This window comes from Rutidosis leptorrhynchoides, chromosome 4, assembly GCF_046630445.1.
Source record: "Rutidosis leptorrhynchoides isolate AG116_Rl617_1_P2 chromosome 4, CSIRO_AGI_Rlap_v1, whole genome shotgun sequence".
Lineage (NCBI taxonomy): Eukaryota > Viridiplantae > Streptophyta > Magnoliopsida > Asterales > Asteraceae > Rutidosis > Rutidosis leptorrhynchoides.
In genome coordinates this window covers 278880492-278907454 of record NC_092336.1, presented here as the reverse complement: position 1 = coordinate 278907454, position 26963 = coordinate 278880492, and the positions used below count along the sequence as shown (strand labels likewise).

The window sequence follows — 26963 nt, the reverse complement described above, 5'->3', positions numbered from 1 at the left end:
ATTGTTTTTGGATATTATGGTTTTATCAAAATGTACGCAGATAAACTTACAAAAATTTACAAAGTTGATTTTTTAATGAGTCGTTTACTCGACTCCTATCCACGATCAAGTATCTTCCGAGTAAAAGGTGAGATCCTCCTTCTCGGTTTCATTGAATCCCTCGTGGTATAACTTTAACCGATGACCATTCACCTTGAAACATTCTCCTTCCTTTCCAATTAACTCAACATGACCGGCTAAAAAAAACTTTTTTGACCACGAATGGACCGGACCATCGTGACCTATGTTTTCCCGGCAATATTTTGAACCGTGAATTATAAAGTAAGATTTTTTTGACTGGGTTCAAACTCCTTCCTTTCTCGTAAACGGGCATCATGCCAACGTTTAGTGTTCTCCTTATACGAAAAGGAGTTCTCGTACGTATCTAACCTCTACTCATCAAGCTCATTCAATTGCACAAGCCTATTCTCACTCGCCTTTTCTAGATCCATATTCACACTTTTCAACGCCCAATAAGCTTTGTGTACCACCTCTACCGGAAGATGGCACACTTTACCATAAATGAGTCGAAACCATGTGGTCCCGAGAGGCATTTTAAACACGGTTCGAAAGGCCCACAACGTGTCATCTAATTTGCTTTGCCACATCTTCGGATTATCATTAACCGTTTTTTCAAGGATACGTCAAAGCACGATTAGTATTTTCCACTTGCCCACTCGTTTGTGGGTGATAAGCGGTGGAGAACCTATTAGTAACACCATACTTCTTCAACATCTTTTCGAGAAGGTGGTTTGCAAAGTAGGTGCCACGGTTGGAAATGTGCGCCTTTGGAATTCCAAAGCGCGAGAAAAGTTTTTTCAAGAAATTCACCACGACCTGTGCATCGTTAGTAGGTAGAGCTTTGGCCTCCACCCCCTTAGATACATAATCGACTGTTACTAAGATATATTTGCAGGTGTGGGAACTTGGGAATGGACCCATGAAATTAATCCCCCACACATCAAAAACCTCACACACTTGGATGCCAGTTTGTGGCATCTCATCCCTTTTGGTGATGGTGCCCGTTCTTTGGCATGCATCACAAGTGTGGACAAATGCACGAGCGTCTTTAAAGATCGAGGGCCAATAAAAGCCCGAGTCAAAAACCTTCTTGGCGGTATGGCATGGTCCATATGGACCACCGGTGGGACCTTGATGACAATGCTCAAGAATTTGTTGAGCTTCTTTTCCATACACACACCATTTAATCACTTGATCCGCACAAACTCGAAAAAGATATGGGTGATCCCAAAAATAGTATTTCAAATCCGCAAGGAATTTCTTCTTTTGGTGATAAGAAAAACCCTTTCGAAGAACACTCGAGGCTAGGTAATTTGTGAAGTCCGCGAACCATGGGACTTCGAGATCCTTTTCGACCCACATCAAAAACTCATCAGGGAACGTGTCTTTAACATCCGACTCATTGACCTTTTACAAATTAGGATTCTCAAGTCGAGAAAGATGGTCAGCAGCGAGGTTCTCGGCCCCCTTTTTATTGCGAATCTCAATGTTAAATTATTGTAGGAGAAGAACCCAACGAATGAGATGTTGCTTAGCGTCTTTCTCAGCAAAAAGGTACTTAAGGGCCGAGTGGTCGATATAGACAATGGTCTTAGATAATGCCAAATAAGGTCAGAATTTCTCAAACGTGAAGACGATTGCAAAGAGCTCTTTCTCAGTTATTGTATAATTGATTTAAGCTCCTGTTAGTGTCCTACTTGCATAGTAAATTGGACGGAAATGATTATCATGGTGTTGCCCTAAGACTGCTCCCAACGCATAATCACTAGCGTCACACATTAGCTCAAAAGGTAAACTGAAATCAAGTGATACAATTATAGAAGCTTGTGTGAGCTTACTTTTCATAATAGAGAAGGCGTTATTGTAATCATCATTAAAATCAAACGGAATGTCCTTCTCAAGAAGTTGGGTCATGGGTCGAGCGATTTTAGAAAATTCTTTTATGAATCGCCGATAAAACCCCGCCTGACCGAGAAAACTACGGATGGCATTAACACTCGTCGGTTCAAGTAGTTTATATATGACCTCGATTTTGGCTTGGTCTACCTCAATCCCCGAACGAGATATTTTATGGCCTAGAACGATGCCTTTCTTCACCATGAAGTGGCATCTCTCCCAATTCAGGACTAAATTGGCTTTCTCGCATCGAATTAGCATACGTTCAAGATTGGAAAGACATGTATCAAAGGAGTCTCCAAAGACGGAGAAGTCATTCATAAAGACTTCCATACACTCCTCGATCATGTCATGGAAGATTGCAATCATGCACCTTTGAAAAGTTCCTGGTGCATTGAATAACCCGAAAGGCATGCGGCGATAAGCAAAAGTACCAAAAGGACAAGTAAATGCGGTCTTGTCCTGGTCGATGGGGTTGATGGGAATTTGGAAATACTCGGAGAATCCATCTAAGAAGCAGTAAAACTCCTTACCCGCTAATCGTTCAAGCATTTGGTCGATAAAAGGTAGCGGGAAGTGATCCTTCCTAGTAGAGTCGTTTAAACGACGATAGTCTATACAAACTCTCCATCCAGTGACCGTACGCGTTGGAACAAGCTTGTTCTTTTCATTAAGCACAACGGTCGTACCACCTTTTTCGGTACAACTTGGACTGGGCTTACCCATGGGCTATCGGAGATCGGTTAGATTAAACGGGCGTCAAGTAATTTAATGAAATTTGGTGGTGTATCCTAGGAGATACACGCATAAAAACACCATTTTTATACAGAAAAATGGATTAAGTGACACAAAACATAACGAAATTTGGCGGTTTTCAGAATTTGTCGTCCAGCGCTCAACAGGTCACCCAGCGTCAAACGTAAGCCCTGCAGGCAGCTTCTATGCTTAAGCCCTTTAGCTCAGTGCGTGAATGACACGTAGCCATGTCAGCACACGCCACCGACCTTTCGAATATTTCGTGTAACAGAACCACTCAGTAATTGACACTTGTATCCCGAGAATTTCGCACATTCTACGCCTATAAATAGACCTCCTGGGTCACCACATTTCACATCATTCTAATCTGAACTTCAGTCAGAGAGAAGTACACTTTCTCTCTCACACAGTTCTTTCTCACTCTAAAAGCACATTAGCCGCTTAGCAGCAATACGCTAGACGAATCAATTATAGATTGATCCCCAGATTGATTGTGCCCACCCCACGGATCTCTAATCCATGTTCCGGGTCTGCAGAGATTATTTCTCGAGGGCAAACAACAATCAACAGAATACGCCACACGCTGAGCAGCTATTGTCTTGTACTGGTACCTTACAGCCGCTATACGTAAAATTGTACCAACAAATGGCGCCACCCATCTCAAAAACCACCAAAACCACTAAGAGCACGAAGGCAACCAAAAAAACCTCATCAAAAGCAGCACTTGAACCAGTTGATGAAAAGATCATTGAAAATATATACCAGTAGATCAGTTAATTCTTGAAGAGACTTCAATTGAGGAAGAAGATCATTTGCACACTGATACAGGAAACGATCAAGTTCATGAAACCATACCACGATTGAGGAAACTATTGATGGGAAGTTCTAGTTGGGGAATGTGGAAAGCCAGGCGAGGAACACATAATGTTTCTTTTAAGAAGACATCTGATGTGAATGTTGAGCACAACAGCAAAGGAAAATCAATTTCCAAATCACAATTATTCAAGCTATTCAATCAGTTGAATACTTTGGTTGATGATACTGAGAATCAATACAGTGATGAAGGTTTTGTGGAAGATGATTGGAATTTTGGAGAAGAAGATGAGCACTTCTTTATGAGTGAGGAAATGGCAGGAAAGTTACTGGATGAAATTTTGACTAAAATGGCACCATCACGATATAAGCAGAAATTAGCACAACCAGCCATCCGTGCAACGCCTGTGGATAATTTGTTTGCTTTGATTACTGGAGATGAAGCTATCAAACCGCCAGCAATGGCAGAGTCAACATAGTGTTTTATCCCTAGAATTGCAGATTATCCATTGCCAAGAAATTTGAGAATTCCATCTATCGGTGTTTATGATGGCACAATAGATCCAGAAGACTTTCTCACCATGTTTGAAGGTGTTATGAGGTTACAGCATTGGGAAGATGAAACTGCGTGCCATATGTTTCCAATGGTACTGCAGAAAATGGCAAGGGAGTGGTTTGCTAGTTAGCCACCAAGGAGTATTACCAGTTTCCTTGATTTGAGGGCAAAGTTTGTGATGCAATATCAAAGTTTGAGAAGCTGCACGTTATCACATCTTGATGCACATGAAATAACAATGCACCAAAATGAATCACTGAGTGATTTCATGAAGCTTTATACCATTGAGTGTCAAAAAATACTAGACATACCAGAGGCTCAGCTTGTTTCAGGTTTTATATTTTGTCTTGATCACCGACGTTTTGCACGAGTAATTCATGCTTTGCGTTATGATGTTCCAAAAACATTGCATCGGGCATTGGTTATTGCTCAGAAACACTTGAGAGTAGGAGAAATGGGATATCCAAGAGTGGATAATTATCAAAGAAACTTTAGGCAGCAAGGCGAAGAACGGAACATGAATGACAACTATCAGAGACAACGTGGTTATGACAACAATTACCAGAAACAGCAACACGGTTGGAAGGGGAATAATCATCCAAATGACAATTATCACCATCGAAAGCTATTAGACAGGCATCCACTTATCATGGCTTTAACTAAAACTCCAAAAGAAATCTTGTTCACAGAACCTGTTATGAAAACCATTCACCCTCCACCACCAATGGAAGAGCATCAGGGACCACAGAGTGACCAGTGGTGTGAGTTCCATGAAGCATATGGACATGACACTGATAATTTCAAGTCATTGATGAGAGAGATCATTGCAAAGATCAAGGCTGGAGAGTTAAATCATCTTTTACCAGGAAAAAAGTACAGAAGAAATGATGAACATCGTGATTGGCAAGGCAAAATGCGTCATGGTGGACATCGTGATTGGAATAGAAGGGAAGAAAGAAATGATGAAAGGGATCCAACCCCTGAAATGCACATCAAGGTTATATGGAATACGGTGGATGAAAATGATGCAGACAGAGCGCGCAGGACGGAACAGTGGATGTATTCTCCAATTATATTTCATACCATTCCAAATTGGCGTTTATCAGTGGAGCCTGTGGTCATTTCAGCTGTCATTGCAAATAGAAGCTCACCAGAATTTATACTGATACAGGTAGTGAATCAGATCTTTTGTATTTGCATTTTTTAGAGATTATCCGTTCAGCGTGAAGGATCGGCTTCGCTACACGAATTTGAAAATTGCTGGCATCACGGGAGAATCAATGAAGGCAGTTGGTAAGGTGAAACTAGATGTAACATTGGAAACACATCCTTTGGTTCGAACAGAAATTGTGGATTTTACAGTTCTTGATGGCAGATCAAGATTCAATGCATTGTTTATTAGGCGGACTGTTCGCAAATTTAGAGCAATTACTTCTACACCGCATGCAGAATTATGTTTCCCAATACCAAATGGTGTGGCAGTGATAAGATCTGAATATGTGGGTCCAGCTTGGGAAAGATCAGTTGTTTATGAAGCTCAGGGGAATTTTGTTAGAGGAGAATCGTCGAGGCAGTTGTTTAGCATAAATGATGTGAACGGGTATTTCAAAACACCCAAAATATGGGGACATTAAAATCCAAAATGCAAAACGCTGCACGGAAAATAGTATAATAACATGAACCGTGCAGAGCAGTTTGTTTATCATGTTTTTATTTTTCATCAGTTCAGACAAAGCACAATACACTTTTTGTAGTTTTCTAATTGGTAATGATCACCCAATATGAAGATGTTGCACAAAATGTTGTATGTGCGGCAATAGAATATCAATAAATATTTAATTTTTCTCATGCAAACCGTTACGAATATAAAGCATAACATTCATACCTACCCACATAAGGCAAGGCATTTTTATGCCCCCGATGGTAGAAGCTCTTGTGTCAACATTCTAGACACAAGGGATCGGCTAGCATAAAGTGTTTACTTCGCTAGAGGGCACCGAGTCAAAAATAAAGATCTCATAATGTCATGACATACATAATGGTTTATCACAACGGCATAAATCCATTTATATCGTGACAAAAGAAAAAATTAAATACAAGTGTATTTTGTAAGCTGCACAACACCTGAGCGTAACACGCTAAACGGAACACCAATGATTCATAGCATAACAACAGATTTATCAATTTTTATAACATATACATATCATAACAACATTATGATTCATTCATATCTTACTTCAGAAGTTGTTTGAGACTTCTCGATATTTCTTTCTAAAACAAATGATCTAATGCAGAACGGATGATGGATGACAGTTCAATTCATATACAACATCAAAAATCAGTTCAAGGCAAAAATAAAAAATTAATTTAAGGCAAAAATCATTTCATATGATGTGATATATGAAATCTAAGTTTTCTGAGAGCTTGCAATGGTTAAACACATATAGCAGTTATATGTTAATCATGGAAAGCAACAAAAAATGCCAACATTAAACATAAGGAAAGAATATATATACATAATATCAGCATAAAGATGTTACATATTGTTATTACAGATTAGTTGTATTTTCAAATAGGCACATCTAAAATGTCCTTCATAGATGCATCTTCTCTACCACAAATATCCTCCACAGATACAATTTTCAGGGAGGTAACTTCATTTATCGCAGCCTGTGACTTAACCTCAGCATCAGGTCTGATATATTTTGAAATGGTGGTGGGTAAAGGATAAGGTTTAACAGGCAAAGCACTCAAAATTTCCTCTGTAGCATCAGAGAGATCCTTCTCAACTACAGCCAACAAATATTTGTGAAAAGTTTGGCCAACAATCCCAGAACTTAACACCCTCTGCACAAGAGCAGGAATACCAATCTTTAAATCAATAAATTTCTTCTCTGAAGCAGCAACAGTTTTTTCATCAGCACGACATTTTTTTGTTCAACCATCTTTTTCAACTCTTCCACTTCCTTCAACAATTTATCTTTCTCTTCCATTACCTTCTCTTTTTCAGCCCTCTCAACAACACACTTTTTCTCAACCAACTGAAGTGTCTCCTCCTTCTTTTTTTCCATATCAACTGCCGTCTTCCATTTTAGATTGGCATCTTTCAAATCAATTTCCATCCTTTTCAGCTTGCTTGCATTCTGGACAGCATTGTCAACAAGAGTTGATTGAGCCTCTTACATTTTCAGACCATGGAGAACATGGTGATTCAGAAGCACCAGCGATGCACAGTCGGTTGGCAACTTTGTTTAAGGGTCATTGTAGTTAAAGATGAAGAAAGATCAGCAATCGTATTTCCCTACAAAAATGAGCACACATTCAAAAAACTACAAACAATATGGACAATACAAATGGATTTTAATAAATTAATTGGTGACATGTACCTTCAGAAAATTAAAAAAGCCGTCGGATTTGTTAACAGGATCTTCCACAAAGCTTCTTAAGCCAGCCAGAGGGACAACGGAAGGCGGTTGAGAGGATGAAGAAGATTGTGTTGTACCTATTCTTGTAGAAGTTAATGGGTTAGTGAAAAAAAGGAGTTTCAAAGGTGTTATCCTCATGTGTTTCTTCATCCTCCTCTTCTTCATCTTCATCTTCAACATCAGCAGCTTTGTCATCATTCTTACCACTAGCAGTGGTTTCATCATCTTCTGCTGGCAAAACCAGTTCTGCATCATAGATAAATAACTTTATAGATTAGCATTAGCAAATATTATAGACATAATTACATGACATAAATCAGTAGGCACGTTTCCACACACGCTTTGTGAATGTCCCAGTCTTCTTTGCGGTAGGCGATTTTGGATTAGCCTCAATAATTTCCACATCAGATGAGGAAGGCTGTGCAGCTTCATCATTGCTGCCTTCCGTAGGCCGTTCAGGGCTCTTAAGTTGTTCTTCAAACACAGTGTCTTTGGCCTTATCAGCCTCAAGTTCTGCAGGAGTTTTTGGTCGTTCAGTAAGAGTAAGGGAATCCAAATTGGCCTTCTTGAACACTTTAAAGACCTGCATTTCTTCTTCTGCAGAAGATGAACACATTGAATATATAGCATATAAGAATACATTTTACAATGACATAATGCAAGTATAACATATTTTTAACATGCCTACAACAACCTTTCCAGTGCAGCACTGGTGCAAATCCAGTACGCCAACTGTCACTCATCCCACAACGGACTAAAATGGCTTCGTTATCAGCATATGAACGTTGCGGAAGTTCCAATAACTTCCACTCTTCAACAGTTGTTCTTTCATCATCAGACAATATGATTGATTTACTTACTCCTATTTCGATTTTCGTCCATTTCCGAATATTTGCCCAATTATCTTTGATAACCCTTTCGTTGACAAAAAAGAAGGGCTCTTTCCATCTTTTTAAAGATGTTTCTTTCTTTCATTCCAGTACCAGGATTTACTCACCAATCAAGTCCTAAACAACTCGTGAAAAACATTTATACTCGGAATTTTGCCAACAACATTGCAGTACAATTCAAAAAGCACAATTGTTCGCAAACCAAGTGGGTGAATTTGGCTAAGGCCAATCCCATAATGAGATAGAAGTTCTTGAAGGAAAACAGTGGGAGGAATACGAAGGTTACCTGTAAGTTGAAGCTTATACAGTGTAAACATCTTTTTAGGTGGATTATTTGCCCTATCATTAGGAGAAGGAACCATGGGGTTCAGCAATATAAGGTTCCTATGATCTATACATAGTCTATCTATTTCGGCTTCAGTAATACTTGACGGAATAGTGCTCACATCACGATTGTCCCTTTGAGAAGAAGTGCTGCTGGATTCGACCATGGTAGTATGAAAAATAAAAATTCAAGCAGAATAGAAAGATGAGTGATCACTGACCTTGCACTTAACAGACCGCTAAAATGAATAAATTGCAAGATATCTTCACATCAAATAATCAGTTTTCGGAAGAGGAAAAAGGAAAAGGGGATGGGCTATTTATAGTTAAGCAAATTGATAATAAAGGGATGAGATTGAGACACGTGTATGGGCCAAATCAATAGAACAAGCAATTTAAATTTTGAAAATAAATCAAAAATATTTTGGGGGAAATTTCATAATTGGTAATGTAACGCCATCACAGAGAAACAGACGGCTACAACAGTTTTATGTTTTCGAGGAAAAAGCATCTTTTATTTATTAGTTTAATGACTTCATTTTTTCCAAAAATAAAGACATTAAACTGGGGGGACTTAATGGTGTATCCTAGGAGATACACGCATAAAAACACCATTTTTATACAGAAAAATGGATCAAGTGACACAAAACATAATGAAATTTGGCGGTTTTCAGTATTTGCCGTCCAGCGCTCAACAGGCCTCCCAGCGTCAAGTGTAAGCCCTGCAGGCAGCTTCTATGCTTAAGCCCTTTAGCTCAGTGCGTGAACGGCACGCAGCCACGTCAGCACACGTCACCGACCTTTCGGATATTTCGTGTAACAAAACCACTCAGTAATTGACACGTGTATCCCGAGAATTTCGAATATTCTACGACTATTAATAGACCCCCTGGGTCACCACATTTCACATCATTCTGATTTGAACTTCAGTCAGAGAGAAGTACACTTTCTCTCTCACACAGTTCTTTCTTACTCTAAAAGCACATTAGCTCTTAGAAGCAATACGCTAGATGGATCAATTACAGATTGATTCCCAGAATACACCACACGCTGAGCAGCTATTGTCTTGTACTGGTACCTTACACGCTATACGGAAAATCGTACCAATAGTACTCATCCTCTAAGAGGATTTTATGAGTGGAAAAGGAGGGGTTGGCCCGATATGTTGGTCATTTTCCAAACAATCCCTCGTTTATGAGCCCTCTAAAGATTAAGTAACCGACCCCTTTGATTACCGGAAAGATTAGAAGAGATTATTACCGGTTTTTGCGATGTACCATGAATATAGGCGTACTCTAAATGTTCCGGTAGTTCCTTAAGTTCAAGAACGGGTGGTTCTTCCAAAGAAGTTTTAATTCAGAACTTATCCTCCTCCTTGATCTCTTCGATCGGTTCCTCTTCTTTGGAATCTTCTTCATCACTAAATTCATCATCAATATTCACTTTCAACAATTCCTCAAGTTCGGCCGCTACATCAAAATCATCACTACCATCAATGGGAACAAAACCTGTAGTGTCAACTTCCAAAAATTCCTGTAAATCATTCTCAACACACAAGTCTATAACATCAATTTGAAAACAAGTATCATCGGTGGACTTGGGTTGTTTCATGGCCTTGTCAACATGACATATTACTCTTTCGTCACCTCAACTATGCTTAATTAATTTTTTTGGACATGGATGATAGCAACCGCGGTGTTTAGGAAAGGTCGACCTAGAATGATAGGAACTTTAGTGTCCTCTTTCATCTCAAGGATCACAAAATTGGCCGGAAAGACTAATGGTTCCCTATTCGGACAAGGGTTGTTCACTTTTACAATCAAGTCTTCTGCAATACCTATGGGAGTGTCAAATGAATGGTTAGCCAAACAGATCCCCATCCTAGTTGATTTCAAGTATCCTAGGCCAAGTTTAAGTATAACGAGTAGGGCATCAAATTAACACTTTCTCCTAGATCAGCAAGTGCATCGTACACTACCGAATATCCCAACAAACAAGGGATTATAAAGCTACCGGGATCTCCCAAATTTGGAGGCATCTTTTGCTTTTGCAAAATAGTCAAACATTCCTCATGGAGGAACGTGGCCGACATACTAACCTTTCGAAGAGATTAGGTCCTTTAAAAACTTGGGCATCCCTCTTATCACCTCCGCAAGCGACATGTTCACGCTGATTTGATTAGTCATATCGAAGAACCTTTGATATTGACTTGCTAGCTTATCTTTTTTCAAGGCTTTCGGATATGGAATTGGTGCTTTGTACACCTTCAATGGCGATGATTTAGTTATGATCTCTGGTGGATCATTTTTCTTTTGCTCTTCATCTGTTGACTTATCACCCTTAGGCTCATCCTTCTTTGACTCCTCATTAGTAGGTACTTGCAAAACATTAGGAGAAACAACATGAGGAGACTTCGGAGTCTCCTCATTAATAACCAAACCACTTCAGGTGGTTATAGCATTCACGTGCTCATTTCTAGCTGGACCTTTGTTGTTCGGATTGGCTTGCGTATTAGATGGGAGAGCACCCAGTGGTCTCTCCGATAAAGATTGAGCGATACGCCCCACATCCCATTCCAAGTTCTCAATCGAGGCCTGCTGACTTCTAACTTACTGCTTTGTATATTCACCATCTTGCCTCAAAGTAGTAATACTCTCGTCCGTCATCATGAATAAACCCCTTAATAACTCCTCAAATGAAGGCATCTTATCGATCGGCTGCTGAACTGGTTGAATAGGTTGCTGAAAGTTCCTTGGTGGTGCTTGCTGATTTCTGTTATTTAACCCAGGCGCCCTATACGGATAAGTCTTTTGGTTACCTTGAAACACCTGATTTCCTCCTTGATAATTATTGTGACGACCCGAAAATTTCCGATCAAATTTAAACTTAATCTTATATGATTTCAACATGATAAGCAAAGTCTGTTAAACTGAGTCTCAAAAATTCTTGAACTATTTACATGAATTCATTTAACCTTTGGCCATCTTCGACGACTCATGATACGATTGCTTGTAAATAGATTTGTGTGTATCTAAATATTTATGTATATATATAAATATAATAATTTGGAAGTTAACTTTAAATATTATATGTTGTTGTATTAAAATTAATATAGTAAAATAAACTAAAAATATGATAATTATTCTATATATATAAATAAAGTACATTAAATATATATTTTGTAATTTCGAATCTATTTAGTTGACGACAGAAACACTCAATTGTCAGTCGATTGATAGTAAACGAGTTACAAACGAACTTATGTGATTTTAAAATAAATTATGATTTCTGGAAAGTGGTAAGTACCCACTTTATTGGCACCTCACGTCTATTTGTATACCACTAAAAATAATTTATAAATTCAAGGCCCTTGGTAATTTAATTTTAGTTTTACTCATTTTATTTGAATTACATAATATGTTACTAACATTGTAAAAATAACATTTATACAAATGATATACCTACATGAGATCTAAATATATACAAGATTCTAGGGTCAATTCTTTCTTGTAGTTGATTCTTATTTCAAGTGTGGCATGTTCAAAAGTAATTGAGAGATATAACATGTACATGTGACATTATTGTTTGACGTAATCATGTCTTTCAATTAAGGATCAGATCATCACCTGTGGTCCACCGGCTATTTTGTGGTATGACTAACCGTGATGAGCTCTAAAGACCAAATTCTCAATCTTAATTTATCATGAAGCAAGTAACATGCACATGTATATAAAAATAAATAAAGTGGCAGCTGTAATTCTTTATCTTCTTGTCATTGATGAGCAATTAGGAGATATATTCTATCATTGTTGTTCTTTTGACAAACACGAATATCTTGACTTATATACATATAAATATATATATATATATTTTAAAGTTATAGGAACACACAACTTGGTAATCATATTTAATAAACCCACTTCTTTTGTTGCTACTACCTTTTTCCATATCCTGTTTTGCTTGAGACCAATATAATCAAACTTTAAATCTATTCTTGACTGCCTTTATGTCACAATACATTTTCGATCCGTGAATTAAAGTATCCAAGGTGAATTCACTGTCTCTTTCATGATTTATTGAAACATTGAATTTTATTATATATATACTTAACATATTTGTGCACACACTTACCTACACAATTACATTAAAACAAACATTTTGCTTCTTGAAATCAAGCCATCGACCGCCTCAACCATTGACTATCAAAATTTTATGTTTCTTCCTTCTATTTCAAATGAGCTCATATTAATCACCAAACTTCTTCTTTAAAAGGATGTTGCAGCTGTAAATTAAATCAAACACGTTAGCTGTTACTGCTTCTTTCTGTCACCGATTAACGTTTCCACTACAAACCACAGACAACAAGTTTTATTGCATCTGCAACCACTAGTTGGCGAATGTTATTCCTTTATGTTGTTACTGCCATATCAATGTTCAATTAACAGCAACTATATTATATTTCTTTTCATTGACAAAACACAACCACACCCACTAGATTCGTCACCCTCACCACTCTACAAACCCATAAGCCGCCGCCATAAAAGACTACTGCTGCAGCTCGTAATATCTATTTCTGTCCGACAACACCTCACAAACCACTACACCACAGCAGGTCCTGATCTTGTTACTATTTTTAATCAACCAAACACAACCAAAAGAAGCTTGGTTTCCTGTCAACGATTATCACCTCAAGTTACCATCACACATCACTGTCATTCACTACTGCAAACAGGTGAAGTTGCTACTACCATTTATAATTTTTATTTACACTACTACTCATCTATTACTGTTTGACCACAACAGATCACCACTAATAACCACCACCACAACCCACAATCTACAACTTCTGCTACCCTAGCCATTACTACAGCTGCTGCTATGCATCCTGAGTAATTATGCGAACCAAACAAAATCGAAACCATTTACAACTGTTTGATTCTGATTTGGAACAAAACCCACGAAGATGAACACCACTATACTCATCATTTTTTTTAATTACCATCATCAAACCCATCAAGAACAACAATAATAGCTACTCTCGTTCAACCAAATAAGTATACAGAAAATAAAAAGGAATTAAAGAAATTAAAAGAATATCATTGAATCAATTACTTACTTGAATCGATTAATTGACCGACTAATTGATTGATTGATGATGGAGGCGGATGACGAAGGCTGGTGATGATATCGAACGGGGATGGTGACAAATCGATGACCTGCTACTCATCGATGATTGCTACTTGATTAATATGTGTGGATGAAGATGATGATGATTATGATTTGAGAAGATGAAGTATGATTAATCAACCCCCTTATCAAACCCATCGGCAATCATCATCGAATTCCCAAAAAAAATACCTGCAACCTTCTGTCGATTTCTATTACGGTAAAGAAGATCGATGATGATGAAATGATGATGGAGGTGATCGATGATGAGCAGAGAAGAAAATCGAAACCATGGTTTTAAATGAACTGGTGAGTGCTCTACTCGATCTCCTATACTTCAACATAAACCTAACTCAAAGAAGACCGTATTTTTACTGGACTCTTTGATGGGCTGTTTTAGGGATCCATCTATCAAAACAAATGGGTCATAATCTTGGACTCTTTAAATATTAATGGACATATTTAATATTCAAGGTATTAATTTTTATTATTATTATTATTATTATTATTATTATTATTATTATTATTATTATTATTATTATTATTATTATTATTATTATTATTACTATTATTATTATTATTAATATTAATTTTAGTATTATTATTATTATTATTATTATTATTATTATTATTACTATTATATTATATTATGGATATGAAAGAGGTTAACTATGACTAAATTTGAATATATGAAAATGTTAGTAAAAGATGATACGGAAGAAGATTATAATTATATTAACACATGTACGATAAAAATTATGATTTCGAATTAGAACTAACGAGTTCATATTTAAAAGTTAGGAATTAGGCACGAAGATTATTATGACTATTGACATTATTATTAAAAATATCGTTATTTTTAAAATTATCATTGTTATTAAAATCATCATTTTTATTAAGACTATCATGATTAGTAAAATTATCATTTTTACTAAAAGTTTCATTATTAGTAAAACTACCATTTTTACTATCATTAATATTAATATAATTACTTATTATTGATATAATTTTATTAAATAAATATTAGTTATATAAAAATATATTTAATACATATAATCTAACCATATTTATAATTTTATAATAAATATTAATAAGTTATCTAAAATATATGATATATTTATTTTACTATTTTAATATAACAAATATATATATATATATATATATATATATATATATATATATATATATAACAATTGAAATAACAAATATCTTATTATTTTAAAATAAGCAATATATTATATAAATAATACATATATACTAAGTTGATTATTATTACATGTTAAATTATATGTTTTAATATATATATATATATATATATATATATATATATATATATATATATATATATATATATATATATATATATATATATATATATATATATATATATATATATATATAAATGATATAGGTTCGTGAATCCGAGACCAACCCTGCATTGTTCAATGTCGTCATATGTATTTTTACTACAAAATACTGTATTGTGAGTTCATTTGCTCCCTTTTACTCTTTATATTTTTGGGACTGAGAATACATGCGGTGTTTTTATAACTGCTTTATTAAATGCTTTTGAAATATATTTTGAACTGCGAATACATGAAATGCTTTTATAAATGTTTGACGAGATAGACACAATCAAAACATTCCTCGAATGAATTATTATGCAGACAGAAGTTCTGCGGATTATTGTTGAATTATGTGGACATGATAATTGCCACCGTTGAATTATGTAGATATGATAATTGCCACCGTTGAATTATATGGACATGATAATTGCCACCATTGAATTATGTGGACATGATAATTGCCACCAATTGATATGAATGTTATATATCGAGAGAATGATTTTATACACAGGTTGTGTGTATGTTATTTTTGTGCACAAGATATGTGTACGGATACTATGGTTTATGAAAAATGGTTTCGTACACGAGAAAGGTGTACTGTATTTAAAATATATCGCATGTACATTACAGGTGGGTATAGGATTCGTGCCCATTTGTACCATGCAGCATTTAAATCTTGTGGTCTATCAAAATGATGAATTTTATTGTTTTATAATAAACTTATGAACTCACCAACCTTTTGGTTGACACTTTAAAGCATGTTTATTCTCAGGTATGAAAGAAACCTTCCGCTGTGCATTTGCTCATATTACATGGAGTCATTCAGGGCATATAGTGGTCAGAACCTCGCAATGGGACCAGCTGTTGAAGACTTCGTCCAGATGGATTAGGACGGGTCCTTTCAGTTGGTATCAGAGCGGTGGTCTTAGTGAACCAGGTCTTGCATTAGTGTGTCTAACTGATAGTCGTTAGGATGCATTAGTAAGTCTGGACTTCGACTGTGTCTGCATGTCAAAAGTTTTGCTTATCATTTTTGTTGGAAATCATCTGTTTATCATCTTTAGGAAATTACCTGCTCATTATTCTTAGTCTAGACACATCTTATTGCGTTGACTGCATGAAAAGTGTATAGACAAAAATTCATATCTTAGCATATCTGCTAATTCATATCTTAGCATATCTGTACGGTAGACTTTGCCTGACAACTTCCGTACATTCCTCTGTAACTTATGGGATTTTAGTATTATATATGCATATGTAAATTATGTATTGCAGGGTACTAATGTATGTCCTATAATCTATTTCTTATAATAAAAAAATCCTTCATCTATTCGTACGAGGTGAATCCCTCAACTAGTTCGAGTCCCTCAGATTCCGATAGCTATTCCGACAGCTATTCCGACATGGATATTTACCTAAGCTCCGAAAGCAGTGTAAACGAAATGGATCAACCAACTAGTCATCTTCAATTCATCTGATGGGTTCGTAGCCTACTTAATCATTTGAGACAAGAAGAAGCAATCCCTTTCATCCACCATATAGTCCGCTGGGCGAAGAATTTGAAGCATTCACCGGCAAACCAATCCGAAACACCATTTTCACACTCATTTCCAGGATACCACGCAATGATATTATGATATCAAAAATTCTAAAACTTTATTCATTCGCTCGTTCCTACCGACAATCATTCTGGAGTAATAAGTCAGCGAGCTTCGAGCCCGAGTTGTAGCCTTCAGAAAATATGGTGCAAAACGTACCAGCTTCAGCAACATCACTGGCACCAGTAGTACCATCATTAACAGCATCAGTACCATCAACAATCCATGCCTCAATATCATCATCAGTATTTCGAGTATAATCATTGTTCTACATCAATTATCTTCGTTCAGTATGGCGATTACGTAATCTCTAATGTTTTAGAGATTATATATTCTTGTTCTAATGGTAAATCAAATGAGTCTAATATCACATTGACTCATTAAATCCATGATTATATATGAGGAAAATATATATGTATATATATTCTCATAAAGATTGTAATTAAAATTTCTTTCGTACAAACCGTTAATGGTGAAAATATTTTAACGGGTAGGTAATACAAGAGGAATATTTAGATTTCACATTAATAAGTTACATTGTACATTCTTCGAATCTGATTCAACGGTCATATACTATCCTACTTACATCCACCGATATACGTATCCGTTCATCGCAGAATAACCATTTTCATTCAATTTCATATTTGAATTTTGATTTATCAGAATCCAACAAGTGGCATAATGAAGAAAACATTTGACAAAATAAAATTTGTTAGAAACAGACAAATTAACTATGAGGGATTTTGTTAAGAATTCACGCTAACAAAATCCTAGCTAACTGTTCCTAGCTAACTGTTAATTCGGTATTACATTTAATTATCGCAATTTTAATTCTCACAATTTTATTTATCGTCATTTAATTTCTGTTACTTATTTTACGCACTTTAAATGTCGGGACACGTATATAAGGTTTTGACATATCATATCGACGCATCTATATATATTATTTGGAATAACCAGACACTCTATATGCAGTAATGCTGGAGGTAGCTATACAGGGTTGAGGTTGATTCTACAATAATATATATAGTTTGAGTTGTGATCGAGTCTGAGACATGTACACGGGTCACGATACGTATTAATTAATTCGAATATTATAAATTAAACTATATATGAATTATTAGACTGTTAACTGTGGACTATCGACTATGGACTATCACGATTGGACAACTAAAAATGAATTAAAATATTGATTATAACATATGAAACTAAACAAATTCTTCAAGTTTGCCCCTTGATTTCATCTTAAACCTCATTTGTATCCTGACGATTACAATATGTGTTCAAACCTTTCTTGATCCTTGAAAACACCTCAATCGAGAGAATGAACCAACCGCACTTCACCTACGGAAGGAAAGATTAATGCATATAACTATGCATCTGAAAAAAACTCTCGGAAACTGAGTAAACGATTAAGCGTAACCTTTCTAATTCCTTTAGCGTTATTATTACCGAATTTAACTTTGCAATCTCTTTCTAAATTAGCGAATTTTGTCACAGCTCCAGCAAGTCAACTTTGACTTTTCATTCGAAACAACCTTATTATAGCCTTGATATATATGTGTGCTCTTTTATTGTTACCAAGGAACTTTTTATATTCTACCATATTACCAGCAGACGTACCAGCAACCTCGTTACTTCTTGACTTAAATCTCTCTGATAAATCATTATATTTATTCATTGAAACCCTATCATATACTCATCCGCATCTTGTAATGAGAACTGACATATCAATTACCGGGAATCAGCAATCAGTACTTTGAAAACTCACAGCATATCTACATCAACAGTTATATGTATAACATTCATCTCTTAGAATTATGATCTTTCATTTTAAAATTCTAAAAAGCACTCAGTCTACAAATCAATACTCTGAATGTTGAAAAAGCTGAATGAAGCAGCAGAAACCGTAGACAACCATAAACGACCTTAAACGTCGAAAGTATGATGATAAAGAATGGATTGTTGGAAATGTTAAATAGAAAATTTAGTACCAAAAAGCGAATTATGCGAAACTATGAAGGAAATCGTGGACAAATCACAAAGAATAAGTTTGACTTCAAAGAATCCAAATAATTCAATGCTTGCTGAAGTCTTTAGCGAATATCTTTTTCCTTACCCTAGACCCTTGCGTACAATAGTCTCCATCATCCTCTGATCTTAAATATTCAAAGATATTATCTTATCTTTCATTATAAATATCCTCCGTATCCTCCATATTTCTGAAATCATTAATCTCTTCGTGCTATCAGTGTTACATCATATAGAAACTAATAGTTTCTATATTCTATAAACTTTTGAGATTAAAATATGAATGTTATTGAAGTAATGTTGGGAACTGATGCATGAGTTAGTATAATATAATGACACTTGATCAACGTGATTATATTACAGTAAGTCATGCTGAGTTTCTAATGGAACGTGATGATTCACAGACTATAATGTCATCATGAGCTATATTACATAACTCTTTCATTCTGATTAACTTCGGAACGTATCAAAGAAAAATATATTCTTAATAGTTCTATTCTCAGTTATTCTGGTAATTTGACAAATCAAATCGTGCTATTACGTTCTTTCTTGTTTAGAACATGAAGTTCATTCGGAACCCCATACTTACGAATTCTGAACCATTACTCGCCTTACTAGAGGTCAAGAAGAGAATAAAAAGGCAAAAAGCTTCAAAATATAATAGAAAATATAAATCCCAATAACAACACGGAGGTTACAAACCATGGATATCAATTCGAATAACAATATAAAGGCACGGTATAATTAAGAATAGTATCACCCCAAGGTAATAGTATAAGTAAATAGATTTTCCTGGTGGAGATTTAAAAGAAGACAGAAATGATAATTAGGAAAATATCAAGGATTAGAACGGGATTAAGCATTTTCATAATCTATTGGATGTATGAACTAAGAAAGAATGTATAAATGTTTGAAAACTAGCTTTAGATGTGTACTCTTCTAAACTTTGTAATCTTGTGGTCCACAAAAACTATTTAAAGATTATGATTCATAAAACTGTTTATAAACTTGAAATCATTTAAACTGTGAAACTTTTTTTGAACTTGAAAGCTTGCGATACACGTTACGGTAAAAAATTTATGAACTTGAAAACTTGCAATATGTGTTACGGTCAAACTATTTATACAAACTATTTTAAACTATGAATCTTTCGTGATCTAATTATGTTACGTGTTGTACAAAAACCAATAAACTCGCCAACATTATGTTTACCTTCTCATTTTATGCATGTATTCTCAGGTCTTTAATGTTACGTTTAACAACCCTGCTATTTCTGTTAAACTTCGTTAACTGCCCGTTAAGTTATTTAACGGAACTTACTTGAATTTAGTGTATTTAATCTAATTAAGTGCATACTTGGTTCTTGAAGAACTACTACAATTAATATTAGAATATATTAATCAAAAAAACTTATTTTATGTATTGAAATACTGAGAAATCGATACAGTTTTGAAAACTGCAACAGAGGTCCCGTGAGACTTCGAAACGATCGATTTTTAATAAAATAATTATTTTTTATAATTATTAACTTTAAGAAAAACTTATTTAAATTATTATATATTTACTGAATTAAACTGGGTGGGATGCGTTTTTAACGACCGGTTAACGTTCCGGGAACTCGGTACGGTTAACGGCAACTAGAAACGAACCACACTTAGCATACTAGCAAGCCAAAACATAATATAATTCACTTTTAATAATTATTTTATATAATTATTATGATTTAAAAATACTTTCAATTTATTGGAATTTTTATAGATTAAAAACGGGAGAAATAAACGTTTAGCGATTCAATTCTTCTAGCCCATTAGTTTGGATTATTTTGTGGCTCGATTGACTAATAAGTGATCTATTAAGCCCCTAACCTAGCCCTAATCCATCACTTACCAAACTAATACCCTCCCCCACCACATTCATGACTGAAATCAGTCCCAAATACCCCCCCATCAATCACCATCTTCATCCTCATTAATCACCTTCAAAAATTGCTTGTTTGCTCTTACGATCTACACGAAATTGATAGCTCTCGTCGTTCTCTACATGCTAGTATTAATTGATTTGTTGCTAGAGGTATAAATCACTAACAATAATATTCTTAGATATAATATTTATCAATTATGTAGTGTACAAGTGTCTAGTGCTCAATTGATTGTGATTGTATGCGTTGTTAGTCGTTAATTTGCACGATTGATGTATTTTGTTTGAATCACGAATTGGTTTAATATGAATCTGATTAAATGAGTTTATCTACTGTTAATATAATGTATCTAGATGGATAGATCTAGAAAAATTAATAAATTTGGACTTTGGATTTGCATATTTTCGTTACCGTATGCGTAAGTTATGCTCAATTCAAGTTTTTGCTAGGGTTTTGCATGCAATACGAATTTTCTGGTTTTATTACTTTATGAATGAGTGATTGATTTATTAAACATTGGATTTCTTGTCAAAAATCACCCAATTTAGACTTAAGAATCATGTAAAAAGGTTATGTATTGCTCTCGATATGATTAAACGAATATTGGTAGCGATAATTGAGCTAAAACTGATTTCATATGCACGCTAAATGACCTTACATGAACTAGAAATTATTTGAGACCTTGATCTTTTGGAATAATTGAGCTGAAACTGATTTCATATGCACGCTAATATTGTTCCTAAACATATTACATTTGTATGATAGCTTCTGAAAACATTGTTTGCTATGTGTTATATGCATCACAAAATAACATGTCTGGAATGCTGCCCAAAATAAAAGGTCTGAATTTAGTGAATAAACTTTACAAAATGGCTACATGAAAGTCTTTGATTATTTTATCACTGAAAATTTGGAGTGTCTAGAGTCATCTCCAATTTTCCATTTGTTAATAGCTATATTTTGAATTAAATGCGAATTTTTTTAAACTGCTGCGCGTGCTGAAACTGATTTGGTAAACCTTAACAGCACCTTATCGGAAACCCAACTTGTAGACATCGTATGAGGCCCTAGCTAGGTTTTTTGGAAATTTTTATGAGTCTAGTTATTATCTGGAGTTTTCCATGTTACCATGACTTATGTGTTGCGAATTATGCTCATTGTTTGCAAGGTGTGCGTAAATTCAATGCTATACGATAAACTATGAACATGTATTTGACAAACTATGAGCTAAAACATGTTAGTTGACTTAGGATTGACATGTTGACTAAGATTTAATGACCTGATAATATGGTTGACTTTAGTTGACCACTTTGACCAAGTTTGACTTAAGGTTTGACTTTGGTTGACTTTTGTTGACTTGCTTGGACTAGTTGGTTTTTGCTTGCATGTTGGGTCAGTCTGAGCACTAGGACTACCCGTACACTATGGGTTGACATAGTGTGACTTATGTATTTACTTAAGGTAACCTATTTGATTAGGTTGCATTTTACGATTGTGATCGTTATCGTACTGTTTTTACTAAACTCTTACATAGCTTTACAATGGTAAGTCTACAGTCCCATTTTCTTTAACATTTTTGGGATGAGATACATGCTGCTTTTGAAACTATTTCTTAAACTTGTACATTTGATTATATTAGTATGATTATATTAATTACTTTACGTAAGATCGACTTATAGGGACGATACCGTTAGGTTTGACAAACCTCGCCCCAACGCATTAGGTGCTTATTCTGTTGTAACTTGTACACTTGATCGGTATATGCTTAGAAAGGGTAAAAGGAAGACATGTAGCGAAAGAGGTATCTCGGGTTAAAGTGTTATAATCAAGTGCTCATGACAAATGTATACTTTTACAAAGCTTACAAAGAAATCTCGTGACCTAACTTACGATAAATGTTAACAATGAATTATTAAACTGAATATTGTTTTTCAGACAGTGCTTTATACTACTTAAACATGTGGTTTACGAACTAGGAACTAGACACGGTAATGTCTACAAACATTTGAAACAAAACCTTTTTGATGTCACACTCAGTGGAAACTTGACATCTCTGAATACAAACAGTTTAATACTTAGCATTTGTTGTACGCAAACTTTTGGACATTAAACATTGGTGGTTTATACTGATAATTGTTTACTGATTTCTTAATACTGAATTTCGGATACCGAATACTGATAAACGATTTTGATAACTGATTTACGATGAACGAGTTTTTGAAATAGCTTTATGAAACATACGAGAACTATTTACTTAAACCTGTAGATTTACTCATCTTTATGTTGACCCATTTTGCATGTGTTTATCTTAGGTATTTATTGCTTCCGCTATAGAACTTTACTGTTACATAGAAGTCAAGCCAAGCACTGGGACCAGAGTTAACATTCCGTTAATGGATTTTGATGGGGTGTTATACTTGGTAATAGAGCTTTGGCAATAGGGAACTAGGAGGAGTTAGTGTGTCGAACCGTAGGGCTCATTAGTGGGTCTAGTCTATAGCCGTATACCCTGAATGAGTATTATACACCATACTTGCAATGTTTGCTTCACTATGCTACATGTAGGACATTACATCACATACATATACACCCTATACCCATATGATATGGACTTGGACTAAATACTATATCACGAATCGCATACGTACACACGACGGGAGACTTAATTGAATTAAGTTGACTACGCTATCTGAACTTATGGAATAATGTCGAATTAAAATATGAGATAGCGTAATGTAATGACCGAGATTACATTATGGTAACTCATATAGAAGTTCTGAAATTGCAAAATAAGGAATTGGGAGCGAGTCAAGTAGGTTACCTGGATAAATAATGTTTAGAACATAAACCATATAATCTCATATATGAGTAGAAATTTACACTGTGCAAATTAATTGTTATTATAACCTATAAAAAGCGTGTAATCACATCACAACTCGTCACTACTCGACACTTTCTGTCACCACCGATCACCACTTGGCACTACGAAGACACTGCTTGGAACATACTCATCATCTCATACCACTACTCCTTACTACTTATCGTTTCTAACTACTACTCAATGCCGCCCCTCACTGCTAGTCTCGACCGATCACTAGTTCTTACTGCCTGTCATTACTAGTTACTACTTAATGCTACCCATTACTACTTACCACTACTAAATACTACTCATCACTACTTGCACCTCCATAATTTACTACCAGCCACTATGCATCACAACTCATTTCTGGTACATCTTTAGAGAATGAATTCCTGGTAATAGCCGCTACAATACGTAGTTGATACTGTCTACTTGACTTCCGACTTACCTATCATTCAGTCACCCGCGGCTTCACAGTTTTACTTTTCAATACGAGTCTACCGGAAGAGGTATTCACACCCTCTCTCAAAGGGGTATTCCGTTCTTCTCCCCTACCAATGTGGGACAAGTCTGATAACTTACCCTTCTTTCAACATCAACTTCAATGAAGTTCTTCACGAGTTTGTTCTTACTCAACAGTCATAATGTTTATATACTATCAACACTGGTGCTGATAGAAGCTTTATCGTTAGAGAATTCCGTCACAACATTTAGAACCCAATATCTTCCTTAAACAACGTGTACTCTATAGAACTATTAAACTGGAAAGTTTTGACCTCGTGGTTGGAACAGACTATATACCAATTTTGTTGTAATTAGAAGGCTAGTCGAATTCCTCTTACCGACGGTGAATCAATGATAGTGTACAGAGAGAAGATCAGTATACCGTTACGTTACATTAATTGCTTGAAGGTCCAGAAGTACATGAGATAAGGATGTCTCGCAATTCTGGCACATGTGAGCAAAATTGAATCAACAATTAAAGGACCCGAAGATGTCCCAACAGTGTAGACTTACACCTTTAGAGCTACAACACTTGTTGGCTATGAATACCAAGCTGAGGAGCAAGGTACTCACACTAAATAGGAACTCCCCATGGTGAAGAACATCAGGGTTGTCATACTCTGATCCGTGTTTGGCGCAGACAAATGGACTCTATAGCCAAGGAGTTAAAAGTTAGCTCTTGTTCTCTTTGTTAAGAAGAAGTATGGATCTATGAGACTTTGTATTGATTTCAGAGGACTCAATAAGCTGACTATCAAGAATGGATATCTGCTACCAAGAATCGATGATCTGTTTGATCAGGCCCAAGGATCTGGAAGTTACTCTAAGATTTACCTGAGGTCTGGTTATCATCAAATGAGAGTAAAAGAGACTGATATACTGAAGATAGTGCTCAGAACACGCTACGGACATCATGAATTTACAGTAATGTCATTTGGTTTGACGGACGCACCAGCAGTGTTCATGAATCTCATGAAACATGTGTGTAAGCCATACCTAGACAAGTTTGTTATTATGTTCATTGATGCTATTCTGGTATAATCAAGGAATGAGAAGGAGCATGAACAACATCTTCGTTTGATACTCGAGATGCAAAGGAAAGAGCAGCTGTATGCTAAATTTTCAAAGTGTTTACTTTTGCTCACAAGAAGTTCAATTTTTGGGTCATATCGTAGGTGTCAATGGTATTCAAGTTGATCCTGCGAAGATAGAAACAGTCAAGAAATGGGAGAGGCCTAAGTCGCCAATGCAGATTCGGCAATTCTTAGGTCTCGCCGGTTATTATAGGAGATCCATTGAGGGATTTTCTAATATTGCTTGACGTTTGACACCGTTGACTCATAAGGGTAAAAGGTATGACTGGACTGAGCAACATGAGTCTGAATTTTAGTTGTTAAGATAGAAATTAACTACTGCTCTGATTTCATCTTTACCCAAAGGGAACGAAGATTTCGTGATTTACTGTGATGCTTCATGGCAGGGTTTTGGTTGCGTGTTAATGCAACGAAAGAAGTGATCGCCTATGGGTCACGACAGTTGAAGATACATGAACAGAACTATACGACACATGATTTGGAACTTGGTGCTGCGGTCTTTGCACTGAAGATGTGCAGACACTACTTGTGTGGTAATAAGTTACAATTTTCACCGATCACAAGAGCTTACAACATATCTTCGATCAGAAACAGCTCAACATGAGACAGAGACGTTGGGTAGAACTGCTGAACGATTACGAATGTGAGATTTGCTATCATCCTGGAAAGGCTAATGTTGTTACATATGCCTTGAATATGAAAGAGAAGGCTAAACCTCTCCGAGTTAGAGCGCTGAATATGACTGTTCGAACGAACCTTACTTCTCAGATACGCGATGCATAACTTGAGGCTTTGACGTAAGAGAATATTACTACTGAATCACTCAAGGGCCTAGATAAATAGTTTGCCATTAGAGATGATGGAACTCATTACTTTGCTGATAGAATCTGGGTATCGAAATTGGCGAATTAAGGGAACTAGTGCTAGATGAGTCACACAAGTCAAGATATTCTATTCACCCTAGATCTGAAAAATGTATCAAGATCTTAAGACACTGTACTGGTAGCCTAATATGGAAGCCGATATTGCTACCTATGTTGGTAAGTGCTCGACATGTGCTAAAGTCAAGGCAGAACATCAGAAACTATCAGGACTAGTGACACAACCAGAGATTCCCCAATGGGAGTGGGAATGTATTACCATGGATTTTATCACAAAGCTACCGAAAATGGTGGGAGGTTCGACACCATCTGGGTTGTTGTGGATCGTCTCACTGAATCTGCTCACTTTCCACCGATAAGAGAAATCGATAAGATGGAGAAGTTGGTACAAGTTTACCTAAAGGAAGTGGTTTCCAGACATGGTGTGCGCATATTTATTATCTCCGACCCGACAGCAGGTTTACGTCTAAATTTTGGCAAGCATAGCAAAAGGCAATAGGAACTCGACTTGATATGAGTACAGCGTATCATCCACAGACATATGGCTAAAGCGAAAGAACCATCCAAACTTTAGAGGACATGTTCAGAACATGTGTTATTAACTTTGGAAACGGATGTGATAAACATCTACCACTGGCAAAATTTCCATATAATAATAATTATCACACGACTATTAAGGTTGTACCTTTCGAGATGTTGTACGAAAGGAGGTGTAGATCACCGATATGCTGAAGTGAGTTAGGGGATACAAATTCAAGAGAGGTTGAAAACTGCTCGAAGTCGACAAAAGAGCAATGCTGATATTCGAAGGCGACCGCTAGAATTTCAAGTTGGTGATAAAGTTA

General features: G+C 35.8%; 1 protein-coding gene across 1 annotated transcript; it reads right to left on the bottom strand.

The window, feature by feature from the left end:
• Positions 1–672: 672 nt before the first annotated feature.
• On the bottom strand, positions 673–2682 carry LOC139841630 (uncharacterized). Its single transcript, XM_071831841.1, has 3 exons — positions 2330–2682; positions 1762–1855; positions 673–1467 (listed from the first exon to the last, which is right to left on the bottom strand). Exons 1-3 carry the CDS (start codon positions 2680–2682, stop codon positions 673–675), a joined length of 1242 nt encoding a protein of 413 aa, XP_071687942.1.
• Between the last annotated feature and the right edge of the window lie 24281 nt (positions 2683–26963).